The sequence below is a fragment of the Candida metapsilosis genome (genome assembly GCF_017655625.1).
Source record: "Candida metapsilosis strain BP57 chromosome Unknown scaffold3, whole genome shotgun sequence".
In the NCBI taxonomy this organism is placed as follows: domain Eukaryota; kingdom Fungi; phylum Ascomycota; class Pichiomycetes; order Serinales; family Debaryomycetaceae; genus Lodderomyces; species Lodderomyces metapsilosis.
The window spans coordinates 419,160-432,141 of NW_027138161.1; the positions used below are offsets into that span (position 1 = coordinate 419,160).

At 38.6% G+C, this 12,982-nt stretch overlaps 9 protein-coding genes across 9 annotated transcripts; 4 read left to right on the forward strand and 5 right to left on the reverse strand. All coding sequences in view use genetic code 12, as the record gives it.

The window, feature by feature from the left end:
* Positions 1-3: 3 nt before the first annotated feature.
* OYE32 (Oye32p) lies at positions 4-1,314 on the reverse strand (the record flags this gene model as incomplete). The annotated part of the gene is made up of 1 exon (XM_067691903.1): positions 4-1,314. One exon carries the CDS (start codon positions 1,312-1,314, stop codon positions 4-6), a length of 1,311 nt encoding a protein of 436 aa, XP_067548337.1.
* An 811-nt stretch (positions 1,315-2,125) lies between these two features.
* I9W82_002989 (uncharacterized protein) lies at positions 2,126-2,656 on the forward strand (the record flags this gene model as incomplete). The annotated part of the gene is made up of 1 exon (XM_067691904.1): positions 2,126-2,656. The coding sequence occupies one exon, from the start codon at positions 2,126-2,128 to the stop codon at positions 2,654-2,656; it is 531 nt and encodes a 176-aa protein (XP_067548338.1).
* Positions 2,657-2,947: 291 nt separating this feature from the next.
* On the forward strand, positions 2,948-3,598 carry I9W82_002990 (uncharacterized protein; the record flags this gene model as incomplete). Its single annotated transcript, XM_067691906.1, has 1 exon — positions 2,948-3,598. The coding sequence occupies one exon, from the start codon at positions 2,948-2,950 to the stop codon at positions 3,596-3,598; it is 651 nt and encodes a 216-aa protein (XP_067548339.1).
* Positions 3,599-3,624: 26 nt separating this feature from the next.
* Positions 3,625-4,479, reverse strand: I9W82_002991 (iron-sulfur cluster assembly protein; the record flags this gene model as incomplete). The annotated part of the gene is made up of 1 exon (XM_067691907.1): positions 3,625-4,479. One exon carries the CDS (start codon positions 4,477-4,479, stop codon positions 3,625-3,627), a length of 855 nt encoding a protein of 284 aa, XP_067548340.1.
* Positions 4,480-4,661: 182 nt separating this feature from the next.
* Positions 4,662-5,147, forward strand: I9W82_002992 (uncharacterized protein; the record flags this gene model as incomplete). Its single annotated transcript, XM_067691908.1, has 1 exon — positions 4,662-5,147. One exon carries the CDS (start codon positions 4,662-4,664, stop codon positions 5,145-5,147), a length of 486 nt encoding a protein of 161 aa, XP_067548341.1.
* Positions 5,148-5,274: 127 nt separating this feature from the next.
* Positions 5,275-7,185, reverse strand: I9W82_002993 (uncharacterized protein; the record flags this gene model as incomplete). Its single annotated transcript, XM_067691909.1, has 1 exon — positions 5,275-7,185. One exon carries the CDS (start codon positions 7,183-7,185, stop codon positions 5,275-5,277), a length of 1,911 nt encoding a protein of 636 aa, XP_067548342.1.
* Positions 7,186-7,451: 266 nt separating this feature from the next.
* I9W82_002994 (uncharacterized protein) lies at positions 7,452-8,879 on the reverse strand (the record flags this gene model as incomplete). Its single annotated transcript, XM_067691910.1, has 1 exon — positions 7,452-8,879. One exon carries the CDS (start codon positions 8,877-8,879, stop codon positions 7,452-7,454), a length of 1,428 nt encoding a protein of 475 aa, XP_067548343.1.
* A 538-nt stretch (positions 8,880-9,417) lies between these two features.
* SUP35 (translation termination factor GTPase eRF3) lies at positions 9,418-11,586 on the forward strand (the record flags this gene model as incomplete). The annotated part of the gene is made up of 1 exon (XM_067691911.1): positions 9,418-11,586. One exon carries the CDS (start codon positions 9,418-9,420, stop codon positions 11,584-11,586), a length of 2,169 nt encoding a protein of 722 aa, XP_067548344.1.
* Positions 11,587-11,693: 107 nt separating this feature from the next.
* On the reverse strand, positions 11,694-12,863 carry IPK2 (inositol polyphosphate multikinase; the record flags this gene model as incomplete). Its single annotated transcript, XM_067691912.1, has 1 exon — positions 11,694-12,863. The coding sequence occupies one exon, from the start codon at positions 12,861-12,863 to the stop codon at positions 11,694-11,696; it is 1,170 nt and encodes a 389-aa protein (XP_067548345.1).
* Between the last annotated feature and the right edge of the window lie 119 nt (positions 12,864-12,982).

Sequence of the window (12,982 nt, forward strand, 5' to 3'; positions counted from 1 at the left end):
TGCTTAGTCCTTTGCGCTAAGTTTCTCAGTTCTAACAATCAAGTCAACAATTTGCTGCTTATTTGGCCAGAACCCCCAACCATATTGTAATGCTTGATGTGTTCTAACACCCAAATCATCAGCTATGCTCCAAACCAAACCAGGATTTCTCAAGAAACCTCTACCAATCAAAGCAACATCAAATGCACCTTCTTCAACAAACCTGTTCAATTGTTGAGGATCCTTATCTAATCCACCAACACAACTGACAACCAATTTATCACCAGCGTGTTGTTTTAAAGCACGAGCAAATGGCACATGCATTGGTTCTTGTTGTTTGGCATCGATGTTTGATCTTGCTGCTTGTCTATAATCATTCCCACCTGAGGAGACATCGAGTAAACTAACACCCTTTTCAATCAACAAGTCGGCCAATTTCTTTGAATCTTCAATTGACCATGCTTCTGGATCAGGACTATTTTCAACCGAAGAAATTCTAACAAAGATTGGTGTCTTGTTGATATCGATATTAGTCTTGATTTCATCAATAACATCCAATAAGAACCTCACTCTATTCTCAAAACTTCCACCATATTCATCAGTCCTCTTGTTTGAAATTGGGCTGTAGAACTCATTAGAAAGGTATCCATGAGCACTATGGACTTCAACTGCATCAAACCCACTAATGTCAACTGCTCTTTTCGCAGCATCACCAAACTCTTTAATGATTCTCTTTATATCTTTTAAACTCAATTCATGTGGGACTGGGTAATTACCATGAGGTCTAAATGCGACAGCCGATGGAGCTACAACCTTATCAGGCCATCCACCAATTGATTCATCAGCAGCTTGTTCCAAATGCATAAAAGGTGGTTGACCAGATGCTTTTCTACCACCATGGCCCAATTGAATAGCAATCAATTGTTTTTGAGAATGAGCATATTCAACAACTGGTTTTAAACTTTCAGCTTGTGCTTGAGTCCAAATCCCTAAATTATGAGGACTTAATCCACCTTCTGGACTAACTGATGTGCTTTCAACAATAGTTATACCGGGACCTCTAGTGACTAATGCCCCATAATGGATCAAGTGGAAGGGAGTTGCTTCTAGTTTATCATTGGCTGAGTATTGACACATTGGAGAGACACCAATTCTATTTTGTAATGTAAGTGGTCCAACTTTTAATGGTTTGAAAAGAGCTGGTGGTTGTTGATCTGGGTTTGATTCATCTTGGTAGAAAGTTCCTGCTTTGACTGGTTGATCTGGCGTGTAGTATGGGACTGCGGGAGCACGTTTAACGTCGTCTGATGGAGTAATTTCTTTTGGAATAGTCATAGTGTAAGTTTGCTGAAATATGTATCTTGATGCGGTAAGAAGAAGAATGAGATTTCTATTGTTCTTTATATATACTTTTTGATATTTGCTTTCTTGCTTATTAATTATTGAAATTGCAAAAACATTTTCAAGTCACAAAAATCAGTTGATTATTCTTTCTAAGGTTTCTTTTTTCTTTCGGAAAAAGGTTTAAACTCTTTCGGAATATACAGTTTGACATACGGCTCGGACTACACTTGTATGGCAAAACAAAGCCTGAATATCTTTATGTACAGAAGTCATAGTATGTAAGACATTGAGCCATATATATGTGTGGCTTTCTATACTCATAAACCAAAATTTATAGCTGTTGTAAGCTTATAAAATTGCCCAGCAATCATAGTAAATCCCTGTTACTCGAAATGCTAGAAGCAAATGCTTTATCGAACCTAGACGAGATCATATTACTATGAGTTCCCATTGTAGTCTCAGACTATTACTCTTGAAACAAAGCTTCATCATTTTCTGATGACAGCATTACAGCGCAAACTGTATTACCTAATCCTTACATAATATATTATTTCTTCTTACCAAGAAACAAACTCAAAAGCATTTCCCAATAATTCTTTACTCATGACAAAGTTTTGAATATTGATCTCAAACATTGTATAAGATTGAACAATTGTATCAATTTTAACTCCAATTACCAATCAGGACAATTGATTGAGTGAAAAACAGGAACTGTTGACGGGTTGTCGATCAAGTGAAGGATAGCAGTACAACAACAAACCAAAGGGGGATTATCAAAATAAAAGTACAGTGATTTGAGACAATGACTGAGGAGCAAGTACCCGAAAGAAGATCATTCAGATCTCAAGAGACAGAAGAAGAGAGGGCCGAAAGATTGGCCAAACAAGAAGAAGTTGATTCAAGATCCATATATGTAGGAAATGTCGACTATCAATCCACACCGGAGCAATTGGAAGAGTTTTTCCATGTTGTTGGAGTAATTGAGAGAGTTACCATATTGTTTGATAAATATAGTGGGTTACCTAAAGGTTATGCTTATGTTGAATTTGAAAATATTGAAAGTGTCAACAAAGCGGTTGAGGATTTGCATGGTAAGGACTTTAGAGGTAGGGAGGTTCGTGTCACTCCAAAGAGAACTAATTTACCAGGATTCAGAAAGAGAGGATCAAGAGGAAGAGGCGGATTCAGAGGAAGAGGAGGATTTAGAGGTAGAGGAAGAGGCGGCAGAGGAAGAGGAAGAGGTGGAAGTAGCGCTGGTGGAGTTGAAGAAAGTGGAGATATTGGAGTAGTTGAAAGCGGAGGTAATGAAGAAACCCAAGGTCTGTGGCAATAACTAATCCTATAGGGCCCTAATGGGAGATTTGTTTTCTAATATGAGGTATACAGAGTACCTCTTAGTATCTTTTTTTAATGCACAGTAAAGTCTGAATACATACTTTTGATTTATGGTCACTAGAGGGATGAGGTCTTGTGTAGTGTAGGTAATGGTATCTCTCTTTATGTCAATTCCTTTGTCGCAACAAATTGATTTCTTAAAAATTTGAGACACAAAATTTCCTCATCTCTTCGCTTTTCTTATTGCAACCCCTATCGAACAGAAGTACATCAAAGTAGTTACATCAACATGGTATCAGTAAGGAAAAGAAAGATGGCTAGGTCATCTGTCAAGAAAAACACCAGAAGAACAAAGGATAAACAACGTAACATTAACGTATACTCAAATCCCATCATTGCAAAAAATTGGGACAAATCATTAACTTTACAACAAAATTATAAACGCTTGGGGTTGAGAGCCAAGTTGGGTCATATGGCGGGTGGAGTTGAACAGAAAGTGGAAACGTTGACAGAACTCAGGAACAAGAAGAAAAACAAGGGTAATAATAATGAAACTGTCACTATTGATGAGATTGAACATACTGATGATCCTGCCAAGATACCGGAAGGTGAAGCAAGAATCATAAGGGATCCAAAAACAAACGAGGTGCTTAAAGTGATTTACGGAACTATGAAGGTTGAAGATAAAGAAGATAATGACGATGAGAAAGTGGACAATTCTGTCATTAAGCAACTAGAGGAATATGCTGAGCAACACGGTAAAGTAAAGAAGGAAAGACATCTTTCTGATAGGGAAAGTGATTGGTTGAAATCGTTGTATGAAAAATATGGTGACGATTACGAAAAGATGAAATGGGATAAGAAATTAAACATTTATCAACAATCGGCAGGAGATTTAAAGAGAAGAATCAACAAATGGAAGAAAGCAAATGGTTTATAATACCTCTATATAACCTTGAAACTAGACTAAATCCGTGACTCCAAATTCAAATGTAGAATCTTATCTATAACATCACTCATGATGGGTTTCAACTCTGAATTTTGATACAAGTCAATCAATTTTTTATCTTTATCATCCTGTAGCTCAATTAATTCAACAAAACTTGGATCTATCGGTATATTTCCCAAATAAGTCAAATCTAACTGCTTGGCCAACTGTTCACCTCCACCACTGGAGAAAATGTTTGTGCACTCTGCGCAATATGGACAAATAAATCCAGACATATTCTCAATCACCCCTAGTATATTGAAATTCACTTTTTTACAAAAATTAATCTCCTTTCGAACATCCGCCGTCGCCACTTGTTGTGGAGTAGTAACTATAATGGCTCCATCAATAGGTTGGGCATATCGTAACTCCTCTGCGATTGCAATGTGTTCATCTGATGTCCCTGGTGGCGTGTCTATAAGTAGATAATCAAGCGGTTCATCAGTACTCCACACAACATCTTTTAAAAATTGCTTAATCATTGCAGTTTTCTTGGGACCTCTCCAAACAACTGAATTGCCTCGATCACCAAGTAAGAAACCCAAAGACATCAATTTCAAACTTCCTCCAGAGGCAGTATCTGATTTGGAATAAACTTGTACTGGAACCCAACCTTGAGTAGACTGATGTACTTGTTTCTTTTCGACTCCAAACATTCGCGGGAGGGATGGACCGGTCAAATCGATATCTAGCACACCCACGTTAAAACCTTTATTGACTAGTGTAAGGGCCGTTTGTGTCGTTACTGAGGATTTACCTACTCCACCTTTTCCGGATAATATTAGCACTACGTGCTTGACATTGCTGAGTGACTTTGGAACTTCTTGTGACATCGACGACGTGGTTTATGTAAACTCTGTTCTGTGGTTGTGGCCTCGGCGTGATTACTAAGATGATGCGATGTACATTTATACGACATGACATTTTTTTTTTGTGGCAGAACATTTCTTTTTCGAAGAAGTGAACAACACAACACAACACAACACAGAACAACCTACAACTCACACCAATACCAATGACATCTAGGTACTCAGCCGCTGGCGGCGCTCATCAAAGAGGAGATTTGCGTACTCAGCTATTTAGCACACCAGGAAACCACAACTTCACAGGATTACGTCCCCTGCGCAGCCAAACCCCACCACTGCGATCAGACATGTCATCATCACCATACGACCCTACTCCTAGATCCTCTTCATCAAATGCTAAATTTGACGAATCTTTACTATCATCACTCGAATCACAAAATGATGAAGAGTTAAACACAATGGGTGCTAAAATTAACATGTTGAAGAATTTGGGGGAGAAGATGGGTGTTGAGATAAATAAGCTGGTTAAATTGAATGATGAAATTACGAATGGATTCGAAAAGGGGAAAGTCACGTTGAAGAATACTTATAATAAGATGGTTGTTATGAGCCAGCGAGCTGGAATTAGTTGGAAAATGTGGCTACTTGTGTTTGGCATTGTAATACTATTTTTCTTTTACGTGTGGATAACGTAAGAGGAATATAGGAACGAAGAGGGGATGATATTTTGCATCAAATATTTCTGAAGAGGAGATAATACTTGTCTATTCTATAACCAAACTAATACAAAAACTGTGTAGTTAAAATTGTCTACAACTTTTTCTACTGCATGAAGCTTTTCAAAATGGATATTGAGCGTGGACTACCTTCTCCATCGGAAACAGGATTGCCATCGACTTGTTCACGGTCACCATGAGCTTTGTGTCCATGCTTCAAAGTGATAGTCCCACACGCATTGTAGGAGCTTACAAAATTCTCAGTCTTTGATCCATAGGCATTATTCACTTCAGAAAGTGCACTTATTTCCCGATCGTAAACTTCATTGGCAATGGCCAGATTTATACTTTGAAAGTTTAGTCGTTGTTTAATTGGAGAAGTTTGTCGTGTTTTCAAAATTGAGCTTTTTGGTTTAAGGGTATGATGCGATGGCTGATGCTTTGGCGTAGGCGACATTTCCTTCACTTGTAACCTTGCTTTTCTTCTGTGGGCGGATTTTTTGATCCTGTGGTGATGTCGTTTTTGCTTCACGTCGTTCTTCAAATTCGTGTAATAGTTACTAGCAAGGTGCGTGTTTGTTAAATCAGTCGAAGAGTCTGAATCAGATGTATCGAGCTCTGAAGATGAAAGGGAGGAGGTCTCATTAGAATGGGAAACATTGTCATCAACACGGTTCCCCAGATCAGCATCTTCATCTTCTGTATTCATGCCCGAGGAGTTCCAAACATCTTCATTTTCGTCAGTAACTCCCACCTCTTGATCAAGACGTAAGTCATCCAACATTTGAGCAGTTATTTCTTCCTCAGATTGCTCGTTTCGTAGCAGCTTTTCCCTCTCACGTCGGAAATGTTCAGATGTAAGAGGACTTCCATTGATTCTCAATTTCTTAAAGTGTGAGCTCTGTTGTGTTGATTTGATTGTGGCTGCTGACTTCATTGATAATATAGACGAAAATGGATATTTCGACGCACTTTGCTCGCGTTGGTATTGATCTAAGTATTTTGGATTGGATATTAACTGTGAATATAGTAGTTTTAAAGGACTGCCACCGGATTTGAAGCTTGTCGAGGATGAATTTATACTTTGATCTTCAGTTTTGATGGTTTTTAGACTTTTACTTTGCTGTTCACGATACTTGACAATACTGTTTGACATGAAAAGTTCAAACTCGGAAGGGTCCATTGTATCTTCTTCCTCGGGAGGATGTGTGTTGGTGTTTGCTCTAGGGTACTGTCGTGCTGGGGCTTCGGTTTTGACAAGAAATGGTGATTCTGATTCCATTTGTGATTCTTCGTTCTCTTCAATTTGAAAGTCCTGCCTCGGCACATGCTCCGTCTCAACCTCATCATCACCTTCAGAATGTGCACTGACTTCTTCATCATTCACAGGACTTTCATGCTCCATTTCATTTTTTTTACTTACTAGATTGTACAAATTGGGATACTTTTCCCTCTTGATGCTCACTAGACTCTCACGACCTGGTCGATGTTTCTCCTCAAATTGTCGTACTTTAGAAATCGAGTTCTTGATCCGGTCACTAACCTCTATGCTTTTCCTCAAAAGTTGGTTAACTTCACCTTCATCATATGCATCATTGAAATTACCAAACCCCGATGATGCTAAAGCTTTCTTCAACTTTTTTCTTCGTTGGTGGATAATCAGATTTATCTTAATGACTTCCTTGCCTATAGTGATATTTTTGTATTGAATCTTTTGCTCAGTTGATAGTTTATGTTTAATCTCCTTCCTTAAATCTTGCTGGTAGTTGGCAGTAACATTTAGTAGGTCGTCAATAACTTGTTCTGATTCGTCATTGAGCACATTGTTTAGAATATAATCAAGTTGGAAGCACTCCACTGAAGGTAGTGGAATGTGATTATCTATCGTTTGATGTAGAAATTGTGGCTGGTATTGCTTATACTTTTGCTTTTTCCAATTCGCTACAGCCGAGCTCGATCTTGTCCTATTTGGATCATTCCTCGAAATGGACGTTGAGGTTCTCGTGTCTGATGACATCTAGTAGTAGCATATAAGAAAACACCTCCAATCTTCTAGTAGTTCCTTTATCAATGGCAAAGCTGGCTGTTTTGTACGTGGTTCGATTGATCTGTGAAAAACCTGGAGATCAAAAATGTTTCTGACAGGAGCTACCATTTAAGTAAACGAACATACACATTTTCAGATAAAACTTACATCAAGAGCTTCCTTTACATTATCGACTGATACATAGTTCCTTGTATTAGACTTACAGCACCAGACTGTAGTCGTCAGTAGTACTTAGTTTAACTAAATGTGTGCTTATCACCAAATGGGTCTCCCAAGGATTCACTAGTTTCCATTTTGGCGAGACCTGGCCTTTCAGACACGTTGCTCAGATGCGGGCGTTCCTCACCAATAGGTTTGACTGGAGGGGCCGGTGGTGGTGGTGGTGGTGGTGGTGGTCGCTTGTTCTCTAAAGTAACCGACTGTAATCTAGCAGCAATCAGATCGTCACCCGGGAGTTCTTCTTCCTCTTCTTCTTCCTCTTCCTCATCGTCAGTAGAATAATAGCTTTCTGCACTTTCACTAGATTCTTCTTCCTCAGCAGGTGCCGGATTAGCTTGAGAGTATCCAGCTTTAATATCAAACTTCTTGAATGTTTCAACCAATTGTTCATTGGCATAAATTAACTTGGCCAAAAACTCTTCATCTTGTTTTGCCACTTCCAGTGATTTTTCCAGTGGATCCCCTGCACCAACAAACTGTAAATATTTCAAAATCTTTCGTCTGATTTTTTTACATTTTTGAAATATTGTCATAATGTCGTCATCATCTTGAGGTAATGTGTCAGGTGGAAGTTGCAACAAACGATTGTTTAATGTTATTGAATAGTCGTTACAGTCTGTCAACACTTTTCTAATCTTTGGAGCTTCCAATTTATAGTTGATTTGTGGAATACCATATTCAGAGTCTGCGTAAATAATGCCATTTTTAGTCTTCATTTTCCTCTTCTTTTTCGACTTGTCTTTCCTATTGGATGATTTCTTGTTACTCATTGAAAATGGAGACGCTGTAGTAGGACGTGGAGGTGGGACTTTTGGTGATTTTGTTCTTGGATGAGGTGAATCAGAACGATCTTCATCATCAACGGCATGGTCGTCCCCATATGGATCTGAATCATCATCAAACACATTTTCGTCTTCGTCACTACTACGTCTCGACCTTCCACCACCAGCCAGACGTATATTCTTGGAGCGCTTCTTCATACCAGGAATTGACTTATACAAACCTTGCATATACTCGTACCCTTTCAATCCATCAAGCTCAGATTTCCACCCTACGGCCATGTTAATCACCGTCTTTTGAACCTTTGGGTTATAGCTTGTTCCAGCTCCTGTTTTACCATGACCATTGAGTATCCCCTTTAATACATCCAATAATTTGTCATCACGAGCAATGATGGGGCCAATCTTGACCCCTGAATTGAGAATCAAGAGCTCCAAGAGTTGTAGCGCTCTTATTTGTTCTTGTAATCGATCACCATATTTGATCTTTTTCCTGATAGCTCTTGCTGCCTCTGGTGCTCCTGATTGGCGTTGAACATTAATCAAACCAAGTAGATCAGATAAGTACAATTCCATTGAATCCTCAATTTCATCATTTTTGTGTTCGACTAACTGGTTGACTTTGACAGTCACTGCAGTAAGTGCATGATCTCCGAAAAGGGGCATTGGTGATTTGGTTACGCTAGGTTATTGGTTTGTGTGATTTGACCTTTTTTTTGAATTATCGCAATGATCAGGAATGTCGAGTTTTTTGTTTTTGTTTTTTGTTTTCTCCAAGTCTCCTTAGGGGGTAGGAATTGAATTACTAAAAAAGGAAATAAAAAGAAGCCGCCTAATTGTATGACTACACGCTTTTCCAGAGGAACTTGTGTTGAATAATTATGAGGAACTGTCAAATGGCAGCCCACTTAAAGAAGGAAATGAAGCCCTTCTCGATACTGTCTTTCAAGTGAGCTTATAGGTTGCAATATAGTGTTGGAGCATGTTCCCTTTTCATCGGTCACGTGTGTGCCACAGGAGCGGCTCTTCAGAGAAAAAATTTTTATTTTATTTTTTCAAAACAACTTGAAGCAACAAAAAAGGTTATTTCATATACGTCTTTACTCTGGGAACAACTTTTGAAATAGAAATTGTCTTGTTAGTGACATACACGTAACTTTAAAAGGGAGAACATATATACAAGATCAATTTCAAGAAGTATACCATGTCGGATCAGTATAATCAAGATAAGTTGAACCAAGACTTTCAAAACGCATCGCTTGGTGGAAACCAATCCCAACAGCAACAACAACAACAGCAACCACAGCAACAAAGCTACTACGATCCAAATCAAGCTCAAGCGTTTGTTCCAACTGGTGGATACCAACAATTCCAGGCTTACCAACCACAACAACAACAACAATATGGTGCGTACAATGCTGGACAAGGTGTATACCAACAAAATTACAACAATAGAGGAGGTTACCAACAGTACAATAACAGAGGTGGATACCAACAGTATAACAACAGAGGTGGATACCAACAATATGGTGGATATCAACAGAACCAACAATACCAGCAACAACAGCAACCATATGGCGGTTACCAAGCTTACAACCCACAAGCTACCCAGCAACCGGCTCAACAACCAGCTGGTATGTCATTGGCTGATTTTGAGAAACAAAAATCTGCTCAACAATCATCTTTGAACAAGCCAGTCAAGAAGACTTTAAAATTAGCTCCATCATCAGGTATCAAATTGGCCAATTCTGGTAAAAAGGATGACGCTAGTGCAACTCCACCTGCTGCTTCAAAGGAATCATCGCCAGCTCCTAGTGTAGATGAGAAGAAGAAATCTGCACCTGAAACAAAGGCAAGCGCTTCTGAGAGTAAATCAGCTGCTGCTACTACTCCAGCACCAGCTGAAAAGGCACCAGAAAAGCCAAGCAAGGAATCAACACCAACTCCAAAAGAGACTACTCCTGCACCTGCATCCAAGCCAAAGCAATCTACTCCTGCCCCTGCTAAAGCTGCAGTAAGTGCCGATGCTGTTGCCAAGGAACAAGAAGATGAAGTTGATGAAGAAGTTGTCAAGGATATGTTTGGTGGTAAAGACCACGTGTCAATCATTTTTATGGGTCACGTTGATGCCGGTAAGTCAACCATGGGTGGTAACATCTTATACTTGACTGGATCAGTTGATAAGCGTACTGTTGAAAAATATGAAAGAGAAGCCAAGGATGCCGGTAGACAAGGTTGGTATTTATCCTGGGTTATGGATACCAACAAGGAAGAAAGAAGCGATGGTAAGACCATTGAAGTTGGTAAGGCATATTTTGAAACTGACAAGAGAAGATACACCATATTGGATGCACCAGGTCACAAGATGTACGTTTCTGAAATGATTGGTGGTGCTTCTCAAGCCGATGTTGGTATTTTGGTTATTAGTGCTAGAAAAGGTGAGTATGAAACCGGATTTGAAAAAGGTGGACAAACTAGAGAACATGCACTTTTGGCCAAGACTCAAGGTGTCAACAAGATTGTTGTTGTTGTTAACAAGATGGATGATCCAACTGTTAATTGGTCTCAAGAGAGATATAATGAATGTACTACCAAATTGGGTGTCTTTTTGAAAGGAATTGGTTACAATAAGGAAGATATTGTGTTTATGCCAGTATCTGGATACACTGGAGCTGGGTTGAAAGAAAGAGTTCCAGCTAAAGAATGTCCATGGTATACTGGTCCAGCATTGTTGGAATTCTTGGATAATATGAGCACTGTCCATAGAAAAATCAATGGTCCATTTATGTTGCCAATCTCAGGTAAGATGAAGGATATGGGTACTGTTGTTGAGGGTAAGATTGAAAGTGGACATATTAGAAAAGGAGGTAGTTTGTTGATGATGCCTAACAAGACCCCAATCGAAGTTATCACTATTTACAATGAAACCGAACAAGAATGTGATACTGCATTCAGTGGAGAACAAGTGCGTTTAAAAATTAAAGGTGTTGAAGAAGAAGATTTACAACCTGGTTATGTTTTGACCTCACCAAAAAACCCAGTCAAGACAGTTACTAAATTCGAAGCCCAAATTGCCATTGTTGAATTAAAGTCTATTTTATCCAATGGGTTCTCATGTGTTATGCATTTACATACGGCAATTGAAGAAGTGACATTTGTTGAATTGAAACACAAGTTGGAAAAGGGAACCAATAGGAAATCGAAAAAGCCACCAGCTTTTGCTAAAAAAGGTATGAAGATTATTGCCGTATTGGAATGTAATGAGTTGGTTTGTGCTGAAACTTATCATGATTATCCTCAATTGGGAAGATTTACATTGAGAGATCAAGGTACTACTATTGCTATTGGTAAGATTACTAAATTGTTGAAGTAGATAGGGGTATGTTAGTAGAGATTTGTATCACAAACTATAAATTTGTAAAGCAAAGGAAGCTGAAAGAATATTGTAGTGTATGCCATATGAAAGTCTATTGTAGTTTTCTATTTAGTATAGGACTGTTTTATATCTTGGAATATTTTTATCAAGTTTTCCACACCTTCTATAACATTTTCATCGTATCCCTCACCATCCACGTACTTGGAATGAGCAAAGTCTATAAGATGTAAGCTGCTCAATGGAGTGCCAAGAGTTTCCCGTTCGCCACTTTCGTGATTCAAATCATCCAATTGGGTATGCTTGACTATATTATAAGCTTTGGAAACTTTATCTAGACCCTCTTTCTCAATAGCAGCAGTTCCGTCAGATGGGTTGTCATCCTCCTCCTCATCATCATCGCTCAATTCAAATTCTTTTATTAGCGGGTCATAATCCACAAAATCTTCAACAGACACATTTTCCCACTTCAGTGGATCACTTTCAAAAATGAATAAAAGACTGGCTGAAAACAGTCTTGTTTCATAATCCAATAAACAATTGTATAAAAGTTGCAACCGATGAATAAAGTTAGTGATTAAGCATATAAAGTGCAATTTATTTGAAGATATGGAGTGGAAATAAAGTTCCAATCCTTGTTGAATTGTACTTGAGTCCAATGATCGACCAAAGATTTTGTCATATACTAAGTAGTGCTTCCCGGTATCATCGAGACTGTGTTCTGACTCCACAGTAGTTATAGTTTTACTCATACCTGGAAATATCTCTTTCGGTTTGTTATCAGTATTTCCATTGTATACTTTCATACCACATATTCGAAAAGAATGTGATCCACTAGTTGTAGAATCACTAACTTTTTGCAATCTCTTGATCTTTTCAGGGGGTGTTACTGAATCATCAGTTAATTTAGATCCTAGTTTGATATCCAATATACTGGGGTTCTTAAACCCGTGATATAAATTCTGAAGCACAATGTATTCCTTGTCTTGAGAGGTTAACGAGTCTTCTACCAGTACCAGCTTATCTAATTGTCCCTTTTGTAAGCTACCTAAAAACGTAGGCATCCAATGAGAAAGCAAAGAGCCTAAAGCAACACCATCTTCACCAGTATTGTCTTCTTTGATACCATCTCGTCTCACTGTTTCAGTATAAAAATCCAATTCTTGTTTTGTTGTAGGTTTGATGAATAGTGATTCCAGTGTCATACATCCATCGTGTCCTGCAGCTTGATGTTCTGAAGCTTTAAACGATGAAGTGGAGCTGTCGATAGATTTCATGTATGTAGCATGAAGTTTGGGTTATGATCGCATTTGCCTAATTGGGAATGAAAAAAAATTTATGGCCGATATCGCTACCATAAGATTCTCGATCTTTACGAGCACACCAGAGTGTCATC